This window comes from Eimeria maxima, genomic scaffold, assembly GCF_000499605.1.
Source record: "Eimeria maxima Weybridge genomic scaffold, Emw_scaff65, whole genome shotgun sequence".
NCBI lineage: Eukaryota > Apicomplexa > Conoidasida > Eucoccidiorida > Eimeriidae > Eimeria > Eimeria maxima.
The window spans coordinates 1-21,304 of record NW_013566665.1 but is presented as its reverse complement, the minus strand read 5'-3'; the positions used below and the strand labels follow the sequence as shown (position 1 = coordinate 21,304).

The following is a 21,304-nucleotide window of genomic DNA, read 5'->3' as shown; positions in this document are numbered from 1 at the left end:
ACGGCAGGTGGGATCATGAATCCATGAACATGAACATATCTGGGGACTCCACAACTCACAGCACCCCACAAATATAGTGTTTGGTGAGGTAAACGCGGTTGAGCGACTGAGATGAGGGTGTTGCTCTCCTCCGTATATTTGGGAGACAAGTTGTAAACTGTCAGCTTGAATACGGAGACTGAGGAACACATGGTCTACATGGTCTACGACTATTCTGGTGTCTGGACATCCTCGTTGCGGCGGCTTAGCACCTCCACGTGACTATTGCTTAGGGGACGGAGATATTCAGCGATGTCTACCATTTCGCCTGCGCACTGAGAGCACTTGCTGTGAGTGCACCGGAATGGATGCAGCATGGTCGCGCTGCTTTGAGGCGTTGCTCCATTCGATTTCTTCATTTGTGTGGGGCTGTATCGAAGCAAAATTCAGCTGACGTACCAACCGTGGTCATGCAGGGTGAGTTCCACTGGCCAGCACATATGGCCAGCATTATGGCCCAGGAAGTAGCGCAACTCGAGGTGCTGAAGCCTCCAAATGCAGGCCGGCAGAAGGCATCTCAGGGACTTCTGTAGATGGGCAGTTGCATGGAAAGCCCATGGAACAAACGGTATGAGGATGCTCGTGCTGCGGCGCAGCCCTTTGAGCAAAGGGCGCGTGCTGAGACGACTAGTCGGCGCGGCGACCCATTCAGGCCTTCGACGAACTTTTGATTTTGCAGGGAGGGCGCACCACCTCTGCATCTTGCACTGTTGCCCCTGCGCGGAAGTCATGCTTGTACAATCTGCGCGTGCAAGGACACTCTTAACAACTACGATTCATTTTAAACCGCATGAAAACCGCATGCGAATAGCTTGGAGAGCTGCGTTGCATTTGTACATTTTAACGGCACGCCTTCCAATTATCTCACCGAACATAAGGAATAGGCACGATTGTACTTTTTTTTTTTGTTTTAAAGTCAGCAGGCGTCCTTAGGTCTCCTTACCGTCTGCCTATGGTATGCGAGATGCCAAATCGTGGCAAGCTCGTCTTTTTTTCGCTGTAAGAAGTGCTCTAGATAGGAATGTGAACGCATACTCAGTTGTAGTGTCGGATACACGTGAGTACTGTGCACGTCTAACCTGCGCCACTTTGACGCCGTGCTCTCCTTCGGTTGTTGCCTTAGTAGTTGCACCATGAAATACCGTGCTGCCTGCCATCTGTATGCCACTACAGGTGATACGCATCACCAGAGACACACACCGTTCAAGTGGGCATGCAATTAATGCAACATCCCACGGTTGCAGTGTGGAGTGCGCCAGCTCAGGAAACAGGCAAGGGAGGCTTTGCGGTTGCCTTGTAGTAGTAGGCTGCACATTATCCTAGTGCACTGGGATAAGACTAATAACGCGTCACCAGCTGAAGGGAGCTTGTGACGAGCCAGAATAGTACCCCCGAAAATACCCTGAAGTCTAAACACTTAAGCTTAGCATTTCCTGGACCACGATTGGCGGCCGAAAACAATGCCGTCGTGTCAATTTTAAAGAGTTGCACAACATGAAACACTATACTGCACTTGGAGAGACTGAGTACAGTCACATACCCACATCGGGGGAACTCAAAAGGTTATATCTGTGTGGCCTCCAAGTGATGCCAATTATTTCCAATTGAAATGTTATTCCGACGATTCTGTAGAGCACCATCCGGTCGGCTGCACTCGTGAAGCGTTTCAGGCTGTGAGCGAATCAGTGAAGTGGCAGGCGAGGAAGAGGGATGTGAGTTTCATGCGAGAAACAGGTTCAATTCTAAGAAGAATACGGCAAATGAAACTAGTCAGGCAGTGGTTTTCCTTCCGCAAGTAAGTATGGAAGGCACGGCATCCGCCTCCGACAACTGCTAGCGCCTCCGACTACGCGATGCGCCATCACTTTTTGGCTCTACTGTACAACGGTAGCCTCTTACCTCAAATACATATCCAGAAAAAGTGTCACAAACTTACAACTTAATCGTTTGATTTGTTTGAGCGAAGGTTCCTCGGCAGATTGACTCTGCAAGGCGCACCGAGTAGGCTGGTCAGCTGCTGGTTCGCCATTAGCAGGGAGGCTCACTACCGCAGCCTACAACGTGCGTGTGCATTCACCTTCTTTTCCTTTTTTGAACATATCTCTTCTGAATACCCATTCTTTGTCATTATTCCTAAGTCATGGCCCCCAGGGCTCCTTCAGCATTGGTCCGTTAACCGTTGCACTGCTGCCGGCACTGCCGATGCTCAGCGGCGGGGACTAGCGCTCCCTAGATCCTCAGAACCTCAAACCTTTCCAATTTCCCAGCTACTAAAGCTAATAAACTTCCCGTTTTTAGGTGGATTTAAGACTCAACATGGACTCTGCCCGTGCTGAGCCCCTGTCTGGGCTCCGCTCGCTGGTTGCCAAAGTTCTGGGCGCCACCGACTCCACCGCCAATCAAACAGAGGTGGTGCCTACTATAGGAAAAAAGGAATCTCCAGTTGAAGAACCTTGTAAAGGGCAAAACTGGTTGAGCCACTTTGCAGCCGTTGCTCCTGACCACATCAAGCGGTGGACAAATCCAGCTGACGGGACCGGCAACATTCCATATGAGCAGCTCGTCGAAAACCTCCAACAATTCAACATCCCAGCCAGGCATGCCTCTGATTACACCCTCGGTCAGATCTTAGGAGTCGAGCCACCTCCTCAGGAGCCCACGCCGACGGAAGAAGTCGTCAGCGCTCCCCTGCCAACGCCCGCAAGACCTGTCGCGGCCCGCCCTCACAAACTCGGCCCGCAAGCTGCCGCCTATCTGGGCAGAAAACAAGACCCAGATTTCACCCAAGTAGTTCCAGTGCGTGAGGTAACAAAGGCCTTTGTGGGACCTGTTCGGGACAGAGTTGGGGCCCTTAGTGGGGACGCTGGCAAGGTGCTGAAGAGACCGGCAGAAACTTCAGAAGTGCCCCCCGATTATGTCGAAGTTGTTGGAAGTAAGCACGTGCGTGCTCTAGGCTCCGCTGTGAATATTATAAGCCGTCAGAGTAGCAGCACCTCAGGAGCTGAAAGCGCAGTGGGCTCCATCCGACCTGAGGTGGCTTGCCACAGACCGTCTCCAATATACCTGGAGCCCATCACAAATCCCAAAGCAGACAGGTTTACAGCTTCTAAGGGCGACTCTAGTGCAGTGGGAAGCACTGCAGCAGCAAAATTCATCGCAAGCATCCCAAAACGCCCACCCGGGAAGGTAGATGTCAACGCGATTCACACAAAAGAAGACAAAGATGTGTACGATGCTCTGCGCAAGCCAGTTGTGTACACCATGGGTACATACGTGTGGTCAAAGGAAGAGGCTGAAAGCGGCAACGCACATCCAACTGACCTACCTCCAGTAGACGCGTGTTTCAGCAAGCTTTGTCAAGAGATGTTCTATCCAAAAGGAGAGACATCAGGCGAAAGTGTGCCAGCTGTTGAGGCAAAAGCATCCAAAGACGATAACCCAGCTGAGCAAGCCACCATATTCATTCAAGAAATACTGGAAACGGTCAAGAAGTCTAGGAGGGAGCTTGCAGCTTTTGCTGACAGAGTTGTCGAGACTCGTGATGACGTTTCAGTAGGTGGCAAAGGACTTTTCGCCACTACCGATATCAAAAAGGATCAGGTCGTATTCGTGGAAATGCCTATGCTAACTTGTGATATTGAGTCTGAGTCGATGTGGACGACATTCATGAATCTGACAAGCGAACAGAAGGCAGCCTTGGACTCTCTTCAGGGGTTTCCTTCCGACCTTACGGAAGATGAGTCGATGTGGTGCATTCTCATGGCCCGGGCCAATAAACACATTGAGATGGCCAAGCCATTCAAGTTGTTCCTGGCGAAGATGAAACGAAATGCCCATGGTTTGCCTTCCACTGGCCGGTGGGGCCTCTACCCAAAGGCTGCCATGGTGAATCACTCGTGCGAACCCAATGTCACCTACCGGAACCTGGATGGGCTTTTGGTTTATTTCGCCACCCGTGATATTTCACCTGGTGAGGTAATCTCGATGACGTATATCGACCAGCTTTACGCTTCAGCTTCATTCCGTAGCAAACGTCTCTTGCAGACTAAGTGTTTCACGTGCAAGTGCACCCGGTGTGGTTGTATGAACGAGAAGGAAAGGCGCATTCTCTGTCCTTCCTGCCGCCCTATAAAGCTCAAGATTGTCGACTCCCATGCAAAACCCCCTTCTGCTCCCTCATCGAATGACTTGCATGGAGAAAGTAACGAGAAATCTGAGGATGAAAATGGCCAGCTGAAGGTTGGAGACAAGAGAGCTACAGCATCTGGAGAGCTGACCAATACAGACGTCGAAGACACATCAGCTCCCGCTTCCGATGATGATAGCAGCAAAGCCGCCCTGCAGTCAAGCGATGAAGAGGCGGAGGTATCTGAAGTGTCCAGCGAACCAGCGGATGATGAGAAGGCCTTCATGCCGGATGCTAGTCGGGTATTTTCGGAAACTGGGGAAGAAGTACAAAGTCAATGCGGCGAAGGCTCCTTAGCTAGCGACGAAGGCACTAGAGGACCTAATGACCTCTCCGACACCGCTTCGAACAGCGACCGTACACCTGAGGAAGTTTCTGATTGTGAGTCGAAGACAAGCTCCAACTCAGTTGGTGTGGGAAAGATGAAGGATGCTTCTGGATCGTTGGTCCTGTCTATTTACGCGATGAACTCCTGCGGAAGCAGAAGCACTGAAATGGGTCTGGAGGATTCGCAGAGTGAAGAGCAGACGTGTCGCTCCATTAGCAACGCCTACTCTGGTTGTTCTGCAATCATGGATGAATCCCTAGAGATGCATTCACCTCCTCCAATGTACTGCCAGAGAAACCGCAGTGGCGTTTGGGTGTGCAGCAGCTGCAAAGGCCGCTTCACTGATGACGACATGCCCATTGGTATGGAAGACTATTTCGAGCGGCTCTATTTAGAGCTGCAGAGCAAATTTAACTTCCCTTCAACCCCACAGTGGACAGTTGATGTTGGCTCGTTAATCAAAAGCATTGAAGTCGTTTTGGGCACGCAGCATTGGTTGTACGCGGCTTGCAATCTGTTGCTTGCTCAACTTTATCTTGGACAATGGGTGGGAGGCACGGTCAAGGAATCTATTTTCGACAGGTCGCTCAAGCATGCCGAAGTTTTTATAAACTTTGTGGAAACAACGACAAGGGAAGCGCTTCACGTGGATTGTGCACCCCTGTTGGCCTCTTTGATGAGGGTCCTTCTGTTTAATGGGCGATGGTCTACATTCGAAGAGTGGGTTAATAAGGGGAGACTTGACGTCGTCAAGGATTGTCTCGGTTCGTGGGATGAGGCATCCATAGCTTTTTCCCAGGCACACGAATACCTGCAGCGGTGTCGTGAGAAGGGCGACCTACCGCAGCTCTCGATTCTGCACCGATATGCCCACACTGCTCAATACACGATTGTCCAAGCTGCAGAAAAACTTGAGGAGCAACAGGCGGAACGTAAGAGGGCACTGGAAGAGGCTGCTAAGGAACAAGAGAGGAAACGCCAGGCTGAAGAAGAACGCCTCAAAATGCTAAAGGAAAGGAACAAAGCACTAAAGGAGCGTGTTGAATGCATGAAAGCGCAGGCCGCTGCTCGGGCCAAGATAAAGGATGTGACTGGCTCTCATAAAGACGGTGTCCTCGCCAAGTTCATGCTAGCCGGTGTTGATCAATGCGTTATAAACGATGCTTCATTGGCAGTACAGCGGGCCCACCAGTACGCCAAAGATATGCAAGAAGCGGCTGTGCAGGGACGCCAGCTGTATCCTGGGAATATGGCTGCTGAAATGGCATATATGCCTCCACAAGGGGTGATGCCGTCATCTTATTTGCCTCTTATTATGCTAGATGATCCACTCAGAGCCATTCCGGAAAGGAGCAGGCAGACGCGTCAACGGCGAGCAGCGGCCGCTCGACAGCAAGCAATCATGCATGGGCTTCGCTCAGTGGAGGACTTGGACTTTGAAGAAGATGAATCAGTGTGTGAGGAGATAACAGAAAAAGTTGAAAGCGACGGCAACGTCAGTGAGAGGACAATGATATACCGAATTCCAGGGCTTTCAGGCACTGCACCTGGGGAGTTCGTGAACGTTTCACAGCTGTTGCATGATGAAAAGGGGAATCATGCCCCCCTTCCTCTCTTCAAATCATTCTTCTACATTGACTCGGCGGAGCGAAGGCGCTCGCTAAAGCCTGAAGAACAGAGCAGCCTCATTGTCCTTGGTCATTCAGTTTCCCCTCCAACACTTTCCGACGAAAAACTTGAGGACATCGAGGCAGCGAAGTACAACTATCTACATGAGGAACGACAGAAATTCGAGGAGGATGTCAGAGCTGGTGTTCTTTTGGAAGCAGCTGAAGCAGGTGCACTTAACGACGACAGCAAGCTGGTGGATGTCGTGGACGCAACGAACAAAGTCATTCAGAAAATGGTAGTCCAGGAAGCAAAGACTGAGCGAGCCCTTGAAGAGGCGAGGTATGCGCTGAAGGGCATGGAGCCCCCCAAGAAACCTTGCGCTGGAACCGTTACTGTCGTTAAACTGGCAGAAGATCCTACTGTGGATGCCAAGCCGCAAGGGCATACCACAGAAGACGAAAGCCAAGAAAAAATATCAGAGGAACCGAACAACGCCCCCGTAAACGCAACAGCAATGCGTAATGTTTGGGAATATGTTCCTTCCCATGACCCTGAAAAGGGTCCCACTGTGTTCCTGTACCCTCAAGAGAGCACAGAGGCCCCAGTTTCCACGGAAGTTCATTCCATGCCCAACTCGCGCGGCGAAGACCTCAAACAGTATATGAGCAGGCGAATCATAAAACCTCTTGACTTCTCCCACATACCCCCCCCACCAAAAGTTGAAGACCTCGTAGGCTCTTTAGGTAACACTCATCTGCATTACAAGATGACGCGCATCAACATGATCAAACAACGCTACGCATCAGCCTCTCCTACCAGAAAAGCCAACGAAGAATAACCACTGCCCATTTGGGGCTCTCAAGCTCACTGGATGATTACCAATGACTTTAGATGGACGCAACTGGAGCATGAGACACGCGAGCATCTCGCTTCTTGAGACTTGCATTTCGGGACACTTCCCACTATGGCCCATGATATCAGAGCTCTTGCTCATGGATACATGCATATGGTCCGATGTTTGTGTCAAGTCATGAAAGACTCCTTGCTCTGATTTAAAGAGTATGTAGGCACATCTCCATTTTTAACGGATTTTAGCTTATCTTCTCTTACAAATTGCCTTCAGTAGTGAGGCTGTAGATGATGGGATACGTTTGGAACCTATCCTCAGTTACGTCGCTACACATTGGCTTTGCATCAACCTCTTGGGAACGAACCCCAAGCATTTTCAGTGGCAGCCGTGCCCTGCACCGTGCATTTGCTCGGATACTCAGGTTTTGTCAATAAACAGGCCTACAGAGTACGCATTTATGAAGCAGTTGTTGCAAATGTGTTACGGGGCTGTTCCGCTGACGCAGAACTTTTAGAGCGATTCCGATAGTCGGGCCGTCTAACGACCACTCCAGATTACTTCCAATAAGTAGTATTAGTTGCAAACCAAAGAGTTTCAGCAGTGGAGCAATTTTGACAAGCGAATGCACATAACGCAGCTCTGTGCTAGTGGCAGTTAAATCTGTTGCAGCTCCGGCACCAGTCAGGCCACCTGCCAAATGCTAGCGTTCGGTGGACTTCAAGTCTTGGACGGGTTGTTTGTGGGCCAGATAGTCGTTGACTTCCTCAAGAAGGCGCCGATTAAGCTTCATCTCCGTCTGGCTTACCTGCGCACCAAGAGCACAGATGGAGAGCTACAACAAATGGTGCAGTGTGTACTTCGTCTTGCTTTGATAGGTCATTGCCAAAGGAGCAAGAGCTGTTACGGTGGCATTTTGCATTGGTCGTTGTCGGATATCCTGCTCACTAGAATATCCTTGTTCAGCTTCCTCTCCTCCATCTGCTGGATAAGCAGCTCCTGCTGACGTTTGCAGAGTTCTCTCCTGCTGCGAAGCTCCAGTTCCTGCTTCCTTTTGTACTCCTGAAAGTGTATTTCGCAGGCGCAAATACAAATGGTTCGCAAAGTTTGTCCTACACTTCAGTGCACGAGCTACTTCTGAAAGTTTTACTGTGGTGTGGTTGCTCACTTCTGCATCGAGCTCTTGCTGCCTTTGTATTTCGTAGCGCTCCTGTTTCTCAATTCTCTTCTGGCGTTCTTTTTCTTCCTGTTGAAATTTGAGGAACTCATGGACCTTTAGCTGCTCCTGTGTCCACCACAAGGGCACTCCCAACTGCAATTGCGCATAGTTAACTCAGCGTTTCCTGCATTTGTATGGGGAGTGCACATACATAGGATGCCACCAACTACAGCCTTGACGAAATGTATTTGGTTGTGTACCGCCTTCTTCCGGGCCGCAGCTTCCTTCTCCATGGCTTCCTTTCGAGCTTGGTCAGCAGCATCCCTCTTCAGCGCACACTGCGTGGCCAACTCTTTCTGGAAACACGCCGCAACACAGCCCTTCCGCAGGCGGACCGGCAGTGTTGCTCCCGCAACATAATGAGGGCTCTTATTCTTTTCGCATAGAAATGCAAGAGCGCACGCGGCATCGTAGCTTATCGCGAGGCACCTCAGCATATCTAGGCGAGTGTTTAGATAAAAGCCGGGCCTTAGGAACTTCCTCTTGCCTTGTCAACCGTCGCTAGCATGGCGATTTTGTCGGCCCGGCTTTGATGTAAATTGAGTAACATCTGGCGCTCTCGTTTAGACCGCTCGGCTGCCTCCTTCTCTAAGCGGACGCTCAGTTCCAGAAGACGCATGTCCTCTTCTTGTTCTTTCTTTGCCCGTGCTTCTGCTAGTCGACGTTCCGCAGCCGTCACCTGGAGCAAACTTCACTGAATCCATTGAGTGAAATTCACATTTAGTGGTACCTTCCAACCGGCGCTCTTGGTGCAAAGTTTCGCCAAAGTAAGTCTCGTGAGAGCACACTATAGGTCATGGAGAGCACTGTGTGTGGTGTGGGTGACAAGGCAAGCTACCACGACTACTACTACTACCACAACCTACTACTACTAACACTGCAGAGAACTAACTTCCAAGATTTCCTGCATAGCACGAGCCTTTTGCTGTTTTGCTTTCAAAGCCATCCGTTTCTCAGTTTCGATGTCCCTTGAGACCTGTTCAAGGATTTCACGACTTTCCCGCAACTGTTCCGCTTTGGATTCCTGTACAGGTTTAACATATGACTTTCTGCTTTTTACAATTTTGGGAGCCTCCAGCATACTGGAACACCCCGATTTACCCTTGTTTTGCTACCGTTGTTCTACCACGCACCATTGGTGAGCAACCACTTACTTCCTCAAGCTTATACCTTTCTTGCATCTGCGCATCAAGAACCTCCTTTTGAAGCAACATCTTTTCATATGCAGCTTTCTGCTTTGCACGTTCCTGCTCCCTAAACTCGGAAGCACAATGCGCTGCAGTTACTTTAACTTAAGATTATACTTGAGAGAAAGTTACGTTTGAAATATTGACGAACCTCCACTGTTCTAGGTCCTGCTGAAGCTTCTTCGCGCATTCGAGGTCATCTTGCTTTGCAGCCTCTTTTTGGCGCCTTCAGAAACACAATCGCCGGTGGCGTGCGTAAAGTAGCTTCAGCATCAACTAGGGGCCTACTGTTCTGCAGTAGGCCATTCATTCCAATTTCTGCTGCAACTTCCCCCATAAAATATTCGAGGGGGGGAGGTACAAATGAAACCTGCCTTTAGAAATTGCTAACTCACTCACCGCTGCTCCTCAAGTTGGGCCTCGAGTTCGTTTCGCAGCCAATTTTTTCTCCTAAGGCGCTCTTGTGCGCATGCTTGCTCTTCTAACTTCGCCTTGAAAGAGTTATATTCATCCACCTTTGCCCACTGCAAAAACGTGCAGAGCGTGCCCAGGCACGCTAAGAACCGCTGCCCATTGGCAGGAGGACTTTTCAGAATCAGAATCGTTCATGCTAAACACATATGTTGCTGCCGCTGGAATTTCACACATTTCCAAGATAAGGGGCTTTACGTGCAGCACTTGTGTGTGCTGTTTCAATTGGCGGAACCTCACATTTAAGTTTTTGAACTCTTCAGTGAGCTCCTTTGTAGTCTTTCGGTGTTGTAGCGGAGCAGCGTCGTCACCTGGTGACAGCGCTTCCGCCCCTTGGAGAGGCTCTTCTGTGTTCTTTGCTGTGCCTTCTTCAACCTAGGCAGAACATGCGTCCACCAGCATCGTTGTTGTGTAATAGGAGAATGGGATCTCTGCATTGTACAGTAGTTGCGCTGAACTTGCGAGCAGGAGACAACAATGTCTGGCTCATACCATTTGATATGAGACTGCTGTTACCCGGTCGCTGAACAGCAAATGAGCTTTCTCAATTGGGACAAGGGAGAACGACTATGCTCTGAACTCAACAGTGGATCAATAACACTTTACATATGTGTTTCCGTTACATTTGACGCGGCAAGAGGCTTGTCCGGTGAAGTCGAAGAACTGGAATCTTCCGCCTGCGTTGCTGGTGCTTCGCGGCTATAGGACAGGTTTGACAACCCGTTTGCTCTCTGCACAGCCACGTGAAACGCCTACTCCCAGTTAACATTAACGAATTGGACAAGAGACGTCCTTACAGCCTCTTCCAAGAAAAACGGCTAAGCTCTGGGAACAGCAGCTGCCCTGTTTATCGAAAAAAATGCGTGAAACCCTTGTTGTTGGTGCCGGTTGCCAGGCAAATGCACCTATCCTGGCCTTCTACTTGCCCCCCAGATCTCTGATGTTACCAAGACTACGATTTGCGTTTCACTTCGGGCTACACAGTGAAGCAGTGAAAGGAGCTAACCTTTGCTGTCATGGTTTGTAATTTGACCAAGTGGTGATTTTTCTCCTCCTCTTTCTTCTGTTGTAGCAGCTTCTGTTGGCGCGAAGCATCCATAAAGCGGCTAGGCTTGAGGTAGGTTGCGTGGACCCTGGCCGAGCGACCGCACGGATGGGGAGATAGTATTGTTGCTTTGGAAACGAGTGGTGAAGGAACTCTATGAGTAAGCCTCGCTGGTTCTCAACGAAGCGACAATTCCTGAGTGGCTTACGTTGTTGTCCAGGGGTCCCTGCGTGCAATTTGTCTCGGTGGGTACATCATCGTAATAATCTGGGGCGCTCAGACACTGCTATGCTCCCGAGTTGGGGTTGTGGAAGGCACGGGTATGTCTAGAAGAATCTTGTACACACCACGTTTTGTTCCCCGTTCGACTTGTTAAGTCAAAGTGCAAATGTTTGTAGACCAAGGTGGCGAGACTCTGCCGCTACCGTCTCCTGAGCATAGATAAATACTCTAGCTGACCCACGAACTCTCAATTCACATAGACGGCAATGCTATTAAGTGTTCAGCTGTAAACATACTTGATACCTAGAAATAAGCGGGTTTAGCTGCTTGGGATTCGCGTGCCCTGAAGGCTGGTGACCCGCAGGTGCTCGCTATTGATGGACTCGCGCTGGTATTGAGTCAATGACACTTCCACCGGAGCTCAGCTTCTTAGTATACATTAAACATTATAGGAAAAGAGATGCCTAGCACTTCTGTTCTCGATTTTATCCGGTGTTGCATATGCTGCCTGCGCGCATATTGGCTGCGGGGCCCTGCCGTGGGTCTGGGTCCCATACCGCCGAACCGTTCCATGCCTCGAGGCACACGAACGCTCTAAGTCCGTTTTTTTGACGCATTGCCATGAATAAGCCGAGTCTGATGGGGCTTGTACCAACCTAGTTACTTTGCGATGCCATTGCCCTGGTTCACTGTGCCCGCACCCCGCGTGTCCCTCCAGCTACAGAACTTGTGTGATCCCCGGATCCCCCTCTATCTTAATGCTGTGTGAAAAACGTGACTGAAGCAAATCTCGCATTCGCCGTTCAAGCTCCCGTCATGTACTCCTGCAGCAACAAAGGAGGCAGGTAGGAGCTGCTAGCGTTGCGTACGTCCACGGACGTATTGAGTTGGAATCCGATAATATGAACAGATACGAACTGTTATCTGGAATGTGCATGTGTCCTAGATGTGACAGAGAGAGTGAGCTGTGCATGGTCGACCCGCCAACCTGCTAGATACGAGCGGGGAAGAGCGGCACCAGATGAATGGTGTTTGCTTCTGCTGAGGGACAACTGGGGAGTGCAGGGAAACAAAGTGGTCGGATGAGGCACCAGTTCCGTTTTCTAAGCATTCATTTCCTGCAGTTGTGGGGCTTAATACCCAATTGCAATGGTCTGCTTTTGAACACCGTCGTGATTACGCGGAGACCCACAGCTTACGAGGCCTGCCTTCAGAGAAATAGCCGTCGCAGTACTGAGCAGTTCCCCTTAAGCTCTTTTGCTTTAGAACATTTGCCCGGAATGTATCATAAAAAGCGATACCTAGATCTACTGCTTCGGCGAACTGGCTAAGTCGAACCTCCCCTGCCGCAGGCGTGCGCTGCTCAAGGTTTAAGCGCCCCGTTCGAGTTGTTTCCTATCGCGAATGGCTACAGTTTGGCCTTCTGTTGACCCTTGCGCATATATAAGCCGATGCTGTTTGCCTGGGTTCCCTGCCAGTGTCGCCTGTAGAAGGCGACCCTGTTCCTGCATGGACAGCTGTACATGGGCTTGAGCGAAATTGCATCAACAGGGATGTGCTGACAGAGATACGCGCAGTGTCCTAACAACCATCATACCGTTCGGAAAGTACCGTGTTACCTCTTCGCTGCTTCTGCCTATACCGATGCACAGAGGGAAGGAGTAGACTGCGCAGCTCGCTAGACGGAAGCGATAGCAACTTGGGATGCTCTTCTGCAATGCAGCGTAGTTGAACAGCGCAACTCGTGGCTAAGCAGCGGTGATGAGTTAATTATTGAAATGCCACTGCGGCCGCAAACATCCTGGTCACTGCCAGGCCCATTTCAAGTTCAGCGTCCACTTGAAAACCATGTAATGTGCAGGCGCACCGGCAGTCGAAAACAACTACCCTGAAACTTCACGGGTAGTGTTTCCACAACGCTTCGCGCGCCCAACGCCAGAGGAAAGAACAGCAACAGCAGCCACCCCAACACAATGCAAAACACAGCATGCGGACACTGCTGCTGCTGAGACATGTGTGGGATAGGCGACGGAGTGCCCTATTAAGCAAAAGCTGCCTTAAGGCTCCCTACCAGGCACACACAGCCACATGGGAGAGCGGCTACGCGGCAAAGGCGAACACTGCACGGTATGTGAGCAACCAACCTGTGCGTTGTTGCCCCCAATCAGTCATTGACATGCACCGGTCCCTCAATTAGTGCTTCAGCGTCCCGTGTTGGTGGTTTGCGAGCCGCCGAGTAAGTACATACTATACAACAGGGCGCTAGACCTAGCTCGAAGTCGAATGTGGAGCCACTCATGTGTCTCCTTCGCTGCCCGTGTCTACATCACAAAAAGAGACGGCGCAGAAGAATCAATCGCTCTCTGTGTCTGAGGCTGGTTTAGGGCCCCAGGAGGCTAAAGTTGCACCAGCCATTCCTCCCGGACGCGAGGCTCCTTGCCCTCCGGCCCCGGCTAGCAAGGGCTGCTTCGTTAACCCTCCAATAGCTGAGGCTGCCGCTTTGTTCCTGGACTTGAAAAACTCAATAATCGGCTTCTGCTTCACCGCCGCCGCTACAGCTGATGCAGCAATAGAGCCGCCCCCCATTTCCGCTGCTTGTACATACGCCGCCACTGCATCTGCCGTCTTGATGGGTACCGTTCTTCGTTGCCGTTTCGAAGCGGCAGGAAGTGCCGCAACGGTGGCGCCGCGGGCGCCGCTATTCGGTGCATCAGCGCTTTGCCGTTTACCGACAGCCGCCTTTACTGCACCTTCCGGCGCAGCAACTGCACCAGCAGCTGTAGGGACAGCTTCTGCAACAGTTGGGGCGCAGTTCGCCCCTGGAGCAACAGACGAAACGTCTGCCGTAGGCGCACCCACCCTTGAGACTCCGATCACTTCCACTTCGCTGTTGGTGTCTGACGGTGGTGTCATAAGCGGCTTCTCCCCTTCACCTGAACTACCAAGAAGTTTCTTCTGGTCGTTGTTCAGGTTAGCTAAATTCGGCCCAGGACCTCGTCCATTCGCGGCTGAAAGAGTCGCCAACACTTGCAGTTCCATATGCCGCTTCATGAGCAGCATCTCCTTGCTACGGTTCAAAATCATGGAAATGCGATCTTTACTCGCAGCCACGCTGTTTAGCGATGGTACATTGTTCTGGGATCCCTGGCCTGCTGCAACAGGGGCTTGACCAATGGGAGACGGCACGACCTTCTTGCTTGAGGTGAAACGCGAAGCGATGGCGTGCTGAAGACCAGCAGCCACCATACATTCTTCCAATATTCGGTCAGCCTGTTGCACACATAAACAAACCAATAAGAACAGAAAACATCTTAAGAAACTCGTCGAACACCGCAGGAAAAGCTGTTCTTCAACAGGAGGAACACACCACCCCAAACACTAAACCCTAAACTGAAAAACGGTGCAGACGATGCCATATCGTTTTCACGCGCAGCAACAAACAAAACACAATGTGCGATAAAATGCATACTATAAACAAAACAGCGACAGAAGAAAAACTGTGAAGAAGCAATGCCTCACCGCTTCCTGGTACTGCTGGAAGAATGCTTTGAGTCGCTGAGGAGATGCCGATGGGTATGCACCCGGGTTTGCGTCGGGGATGGGATCCTTCGTACGCAGCAACTCCGCGACAAGAAGCATTTTAGCTCGCCGTTCATCATACTGCAACAAGGAACACACAAGACATAGCAGCTTCGGTGAGTTTCGTACAGGACGATCTATCACAGTGCAATGAAGGACAAAAAAGAGATTGGGGGAATCGCGAACATCAAGCCTTACCTCCTGGCGTTGCTCTGCCGTGAGCGTCAGACAGTGCTTTCGTGTGTGGGACCGCTTCCCAATCCGCCACTCATGGCACGCCGCACAGACTTGCCGTTGCATGTACTTCACTCTCTGATCACAGCCTGCAGCAGCAGCTGCGGCTGCTGCAGTTGCCGAAGCAGACCCTCCCGCATCCGGAAACCCGCCCTGCAGCAAGGCGGCTGAGCTCGCAAGCGCTCTCAATGCACTCTGTGGAATGCCAGGAGAAGCAGATGCATCGGAACCCTCTTTCGCCGTTCCGCCCTCTCCAGGAGAGGCGTCCAGTTCTATAACACCGTCTGCTCCCCCTGCTGCTCCTGCGCCTCCCCCTCCTGAGTTCGGTTCGGACTGCGAGGCTGGCCTCGCGCGAGCCACGAATTTTTGGATGACTTCATCTGGAAAGCAGCACGGGCCTGGGTACTCCTTGACGCCATGGCAAGGGAAGCGACAGTTGTCACAAACCGAAAGACTCTGAGAGGGAAGCTTCATGTTCGCCAGTTGGTTCGTCGGTTTCTTCGACGCCTTCTTTATCGCTGCAGCTGCTGCTGACGCCAGGGCAGCTTGCCCATCGGCTCCCGCAGCAGCAGCAGCATTCATCGCCTCGGCTACAGCAGCCTCTCGGGAAGCTCTCTGTGCTGCTTTTGCTGCGGCCGATCTCTTCTCGATCTCCGCAAGGAAGGCTTCAGGGAAAAGCCGTTGGTACGCCTGTCTCAATGAGATCTCTGCCGCCTCATCCAGCCTATCAACAGCTTGCTTACGATCAAACAGGCGCCGCTCCTCCTCTGCCCTCTGGCGTTGCAAATGTTTCATTTCATCCTTTTCAAGCCGCAATCTCGCACCGTCTAGATGCAGTTGTCGCTGTTGCTGCCGCAGCTCTTGCTGCATCAACTTCTCGTGATCTTTCTCCTCCTTCGTCAGCCGTCTTCGCGTTTGCTGCTCCTCTACAGCTTTGCACTTTGAGCATAGAAGCAAAATCCAGTTATGCGGAGTTACGTTCATGCCCCGCTGTCGAAGCTGCATGTAGTAGTCCTCGCCTACGTTATAACGGCAGTAGTCTGGAGGAAAGCAATCGTAGCAAAAGGAGGTTGGGCAGCGGGCGCAATGAATGAGCATGTTGCCGCACTGCGACGTCTTGCGGAAGCACAAGCAACACTCGTGCCAACGACAACGCCAGCTTTTCTTGACATCTTTGGGCAGGCCTTCGCAGCAACGGTGATACACCTTCGGGCAGCCGCTGCAGCACACCAAATCACCATACGCCACCTCCACCGGTTTCCCCTCTCGGTCCACCGAGCTCTGTACGTGATCCTTTCCGTTGCCGCACACAAAGCACCGCGTCTCGTGACGCAGCTTCCGTCGCTCCTCTCTGAGGCATAGCGCACACACAGTAGCACACAGACCCAACTGGCAAGGCCACTACGGGGGAATTCGAATTTAGAAGAACTGACGCGGGACCAAGCGACGTATTCAAAAGACGATGTCAAAACACCACGCGGTAGCAAAGTAGATATACCGCTACTCACCTCTGCGTGAACTCCTGAGGCACGTAAAGGGCCACAGGCTTTTTGCGCTCTCTTCCGGAGCGCCACAAGACTCCTGCGCTCTGCAGCTCCGCCTCAAGGCCTCCCTTGGTGCCACTTCCTGCTGTGGTCGGCGCCTCGCAGACCTCTACCTCCTCTTCAGCTCCCCCTCCGGGAGAAGTGCTCCCGCTGGGCTTTGCCTCCTCCCCTTCGGTGGAGGGTTTACCTACACCACCTTCACACGGCCCCTCTGGCGCTGCCGGCTCCTCTGTGCCCTCGGCCAGCTGCTGCTGGTTGCGCCGCTCTTCGGCCTCTTCATCCATCACCTCGTTGATGTCGACCAAGTTTTTCTCGTCCATGTCCTCCTCGAACGACGCCGAACCCTCCAAAACCAACGGCTCCTCGTCCTCCCCAAGCACAGGTAGCGGCTGCCTAGCACGCGAAACCAAATCCTCCAAACACAGATTGGCGATGTCCTCAGTACCCGTTGACGCCATTTGCTGCAAACACAAGGGGCAAAACAACACAAAGTGTTGCTCAAATATGCTGATATGCTGAACATAAACATGAAATGAATTATTATCGAGGCTAGACTGCAGCTACAGTTTCAAGTTGTAGCAAAAATTGAATCGGAGATCAATGTGGCTGTGCGTTGCGTACAACAATTGCCTTTTTGCCGTGGAGCATAAGCCTTCGGACTTCATCAGTTGATATTTTCTCGGATCTATGTTCCTTGATGTCTTCGCCTTCCTCGCCGTCTAGTGCATCCGCCTCTTCCTCTACCTGCTGCTGCACCAGCAACTTGTCCAGGCGCAGCTTCTGCTCCCGACGAAACGCCATCCGCTCCTCCACAGTCCACTCGCTCACCAATGACCAAACGTGCACTTCCCGTTGCTGCCCGATGCGGTGCGCTCTGCAGGGAAGTAACAAAAACCGCAAGAGCATTAAGGGCTTGTCGATAGCTCATTGTTTCCGGGTCTAATTCACAGCAAGCACTACTCTAGGAAAAAAACGTCTCAATACATCCTCTACACCACTTTGCCACAGGCCCTACCATTGTACGGCACTACTGTGACGGATGAAAAGCCTTGGAACATTGTCATTAGAAATACTAGCTGCAGGGTAGACTAAAGACAAGCAAAAGAGTACGCGCCTGACAGACGAACCAGGCAACGGTTCTAGTTTACCTGTCGACGGCCTGAAGATCAATGAACGGATTCCAGTCGTGGTCGTATATCACCACGTGGTTCGCCGCAGTGAGGTTAATGCCTAAGCCCCCAGCCCTTGTGGATATTAAATAGACGAAGTAACATGTGTTGTCATTGTTGAAGTCCCGAATGTCTAACTCCCGCACAAACTTGTTCGTGGACCCGTCCAGCCTAAGAAAGCAAGCACCCACAAGAAACAGACCACGCCACCGTGCATGCAAAAACTGCAGCACACGAAGAGCCCCGAAGACAATGAGAACCCGCATGGAGACACATCATAACATTCCAAGGAAGGGGAAAGTGCCCGATGACGGGAGGTGAGCAAGCAGAATCTCCTGAGTAACAGACAACGGCACAAAGGGATCTGCTGTGCTGCCTTACCGAAGATAGCGCCAGCCCCTGTATTTGCAATACGCCTCGAGCTCATCTAAAACCAACTGAAACTGCGTGAAAATCAAAAGCCGCTGAACCCTGGGAGTGTTGGCAGCCTCGCTTTTTGCTGCTTTATCTCCCCCGTTGCTCTTTAGATCGCTGCGATCACTGTCTGGCGACGATTCTGCCTTTGTCTGGCCCTCAGTGCCCTGAACTGGTGCTGTTGCTCCTGCAGCGGCTGGTGTCGTTGCGACAAGTACTTCCCTCTTGGTATCGTCTGCCTGTGCTTGAGAAGCTGCAGCAACGATGGGCTCAGCCTTCACAGGCTGCCCTTCAAGGGAATCTACACCCTCCTTGTGGTCCTTGTGACTTGCCGGGCTCCCTGTGCAACAGGCTGTGGGCAAGTTACTCTTGTCATCGCCTTCGCGCTTCTCTTCAGGACTCTTCACAGCCATTGCTGCAGTTTCGGTCTCCCCTCCTGCCTCCTGACCAGCTGGAGCTGTTGGTGTTGAAGGTGCGACGTCCGTTGCCCCTCCCGCTGCTCCTTCCTGGGATTGTCCTGCTGCTGCGGATGCACCGCTGTCTACCGGCACCAGATCATCGTCGTCCACAATCAGGTTTCGTCGGGCGCGCCGCTCGGTCCTGCTGCGAGGCTGATCCTCTGCAGACGTTTGTGCGGCCACAGCATCTGCATCTGATACGTCTGCATCTGCGGGTTCTTGTTTCCGTTTGCCTACTCCCTCGTTATCCGATACGTCATCATCTTCTCCCTGACCTCTCTTTCGTTCCTGCAGTTCGGGGTTACATGAATCCTTCGTTGGCATCACGGGTTCAGCAGCGAAGAGCCCCTCCTTAAGAAACGACTCATCCCTCGCTGTTGTCAGGTCTCTGTTCGGCATACCCCTCTCCAACAACGCCCTATACTCGGGAATGCCGATCAGTTCGCTGCGCTTCGGTCGTCGTGGGGGTTTTCTCCCCTCTGCCAACGCCGTCAGTACCGCCTCCTCATGCCGCTTGTAAAACTCGTAAGTGGCCGCGTCGTTCTTGTGAGCCATGTAGTCCCTCTGAGGTGTACACCGCAAAACAGCAGCAACATATACTATAGCGAAAAGCTCGTCCGCACGCATACGACAGTTACGTAGACATGGCAACACGCTGTGCTATTTCTGATGTCCTTCAAAGTAAAAATGTTGCCTACGGCTGGGCATGATAGAAACAGCTCCGAACAAAAAGAAAGAAGGGCACGGAGGGGTCTCCCTCACCTCGTAGGCCGGCACATATTTGCAGTTCAAGAAATGCAAGTGGCACATCAATTTGTCCAAAAACAGCAACTTCGAGGAGCCTGCGAGGTGCGCCGCGCCTTCAACGGCCTGCAACTCCCTAGCTGCCTTTGTCACCTCTTCCTGAAGCGCTGGGTCTTCTTGGCTAAAGAAAGCCTGCAATCGCTGCAGTTGCGACTCCCTTGCACAAACGCCTTTGGGGTGAGCGCTGAAAATACACGCAAATGTGAGTACATCATGCTACGTTGTTCATCCAACACAAGAGTCCACAGCATGAATACCATACACCGTTTTCTGAACAATTTCCGCACTCGTTAAATAGTTTCAACATGTACTCAAAGAAAATCGCATAGATGTCCCCCTAAGACAGCAAAAAGCATCACCCACTGACGCACCACAAGATTCGCATCTTGATGACGAGCCCGAGCATCTTTCTGAAGTTGACTCTGGCGGAGTTAGAACGGGCTTCCTCCTGAAGGGATTTGATTTCAAGGAGTCTGCGATACCACTTTGCGCTCAAATCGGAAATTGGCAGCCAAATATCATGGAAGACCTTTCGCGGCAAAGCAATGGCCTGTTCCTTGAGACGCCGCAACATGACGCGGTCTAACAGCTGCCGTATCTTGTTCAAATCCTCCTGTTTAAACATCGTATCCACATCCATCTCCGCCAATGCCGCCGCTTTTGAACGCCCACGGGGCTGCTTGCCACCCGACTTCCCGGCTGCGGACTTGGCGTTCTGCGCGAAGGCCTGTGAAAAACACAAGGAGAGATGAACACAAACAACGAGGACACCAGATCCTTCACGAGAAGCTGGGGAGAGGCACAGTGTGCTGAATAAACGACCAATGTGATACGGGGAGATGCTGGTGCTAACGGGCACAGAAAAAATCCACTTGGTCGAAGGAAACCAAAGACACAACAACCAAGCAACGCCACTGGGGCAAAACAAGAGGAAACGGTGATTACCTGTTCAATGACGAGAGAATCCCTGAAAACATCAGGCATAAGGAAGTTGATGAGAGTAAACAACTCCTGTGCGTTGTTCTGTAACGGGGTACCCGTAAGCAGAAGCCGCATATTCCCCTGCACTCGATCAAGCGAGTGTCGAATTGCCCCGGAAGCGTTCTTTATACGATGAGCTTCATCTGCAAAAAAAGGAAACAGAGACATCAGTGAATAGACAAATAAATAAATACACAACAAGGAAAGAATCAAGCCGATCTAACATCATCTAGTCCATGATTACATCCCTAGGGGGTGGCAACAGAACCCAAACCCTTGACGTACCTAGGACAATACACTGCCAATGGGGAATTTGCTCGACGAAGAATTCCTCTTCGCTCTTCACTGTCTCATAGGTTGTGACGTACAAGTCATAAAGACCCTTTGCCGCCACTGAGAAGAAAAAAAAAGCACAAAATGTACAAATTCCTTAAACAGCCATCGGCATCGACAAAACGCACCGGCATGAACGAGTAAACGAAAAGGCCTCGTCGGCCATCTAGCCCCTATGCAACAAACACGAATAAAACCACCATCACCGCCAAAAAAGATATATAAAAAAAAAAAAACAAGAACAAACAAACAACAACAAGAAAAACACTGCAACTCACAGCGATCTTGCATGGCGTGTTGGCGTTCGTTTCGGGAGCCGCAAATCTTAATGTGTGTAAGAGAAGGAGTAAAGCGGTGAATTTCGTGCAGCCAATTGCCGACAGTGGAAAGCGGAACAACAATTAGGTGCGGGCCGTCGACCTTCATGGCGCTCAGGTAGGAAAGAAAGCATAAGGTCTGGATCGTCTTACCCAAACCTATACACAAGACGCAAAGGAAAAAAACAATTTAAATGAACAAAGGAAAGAAAGAAAAGACAAAAATGCACAAAACAAGGACAGCAAGACGGCCAACGTATACAGAAAAGGGTCAACAACAGCTATGCCTATATATATATATATATTATATATATAT

At 51.3% G+C, this 21,304-nt stretch overlaps 3 protein-coding genes across 3 annotated transcripts; 1 reads left to right on the top strand and 2 right to left on the bottom strand.

Annotated features, from left to right (window-relative positions):
• Positions 1 to 2,355: 2,355 nt before the first annotated feature.
• On the top strand, positions 2,356 to 7,002 carry EMWEY_00009840 (hypothetical protein, conserved; the record flags this gene model as incomplete). The annotated part of the gene is made up of 1 exon (XM_013482518.1): positions 2,356 to 7,002. The coding sequence occupies one exon, from the start codon at positions 2,356 to 2,358 to the stop codon at positions 7,000 to 7,002; it is 4,647 nt and encodes a 1,548-aa protein (XP_013337972.1).
• Positions 7,003 to 7,714: 712 nt separating this feature from the next.
• EMWEY_00009830 (hypothetical protein, conserved) lies at positions 7,715 to 10,987 on the bottom strand (the record flags this gene model as incomplete). Its single annotated transcript, XM_013482517.1, has 9 exons — positions 7,715 to 7,819; positions 7,960 to 8,073; positions 8,180 to 8,296; positions 8,431 to 8,526; positions 9,123 to 9,254; positions 9,535 to 9,643; positions 9,817 to 9,941; positions 10,129 to 10,263; positions 10,895 to 10,987. 9 exons carry the CDS (start codon positions 10,985 to 10,987, stop codon positions 7,715 to 7,717), a joined length of 1,026 nt encoding a protein of 341 aa, XP_013337971.1.
• A 2,520-nt stretch (positions 10,988 to 13,507) lies between these two features.
• Positions 13,508 to 21,147, bottom strand: EMWEY_00009820 (SNF2 family N-terminal domain containing protein, putative; the record flags this gene model as incomplete). The annotated part of the gene is made up of 13 exons (XM_013482516.1): positions 13,508 to 14,425; positions 14,675 to 14,815; positions 14,933 to 16,008; positions 16,207 to 16,319; positions 16,477 to 16,973; positions 17,134 to 17,386; positions 17,661 to 17,852; positions 18,063 to 19,117; positions 19,316 to 19,541; positions 19,729 to 20,084; positions 20,303 to 20,481; positions 20,624 to 20,731; positions 20,950 to 21,147. Coding segments are annotated over 13 exons (5,312 nt in total), but the record flags the coding sequence as incomplete, so codon positions are not given.
• Between the last annotated feature and the right edge of the window lie 157 nt (positions 21,148 to 21,304).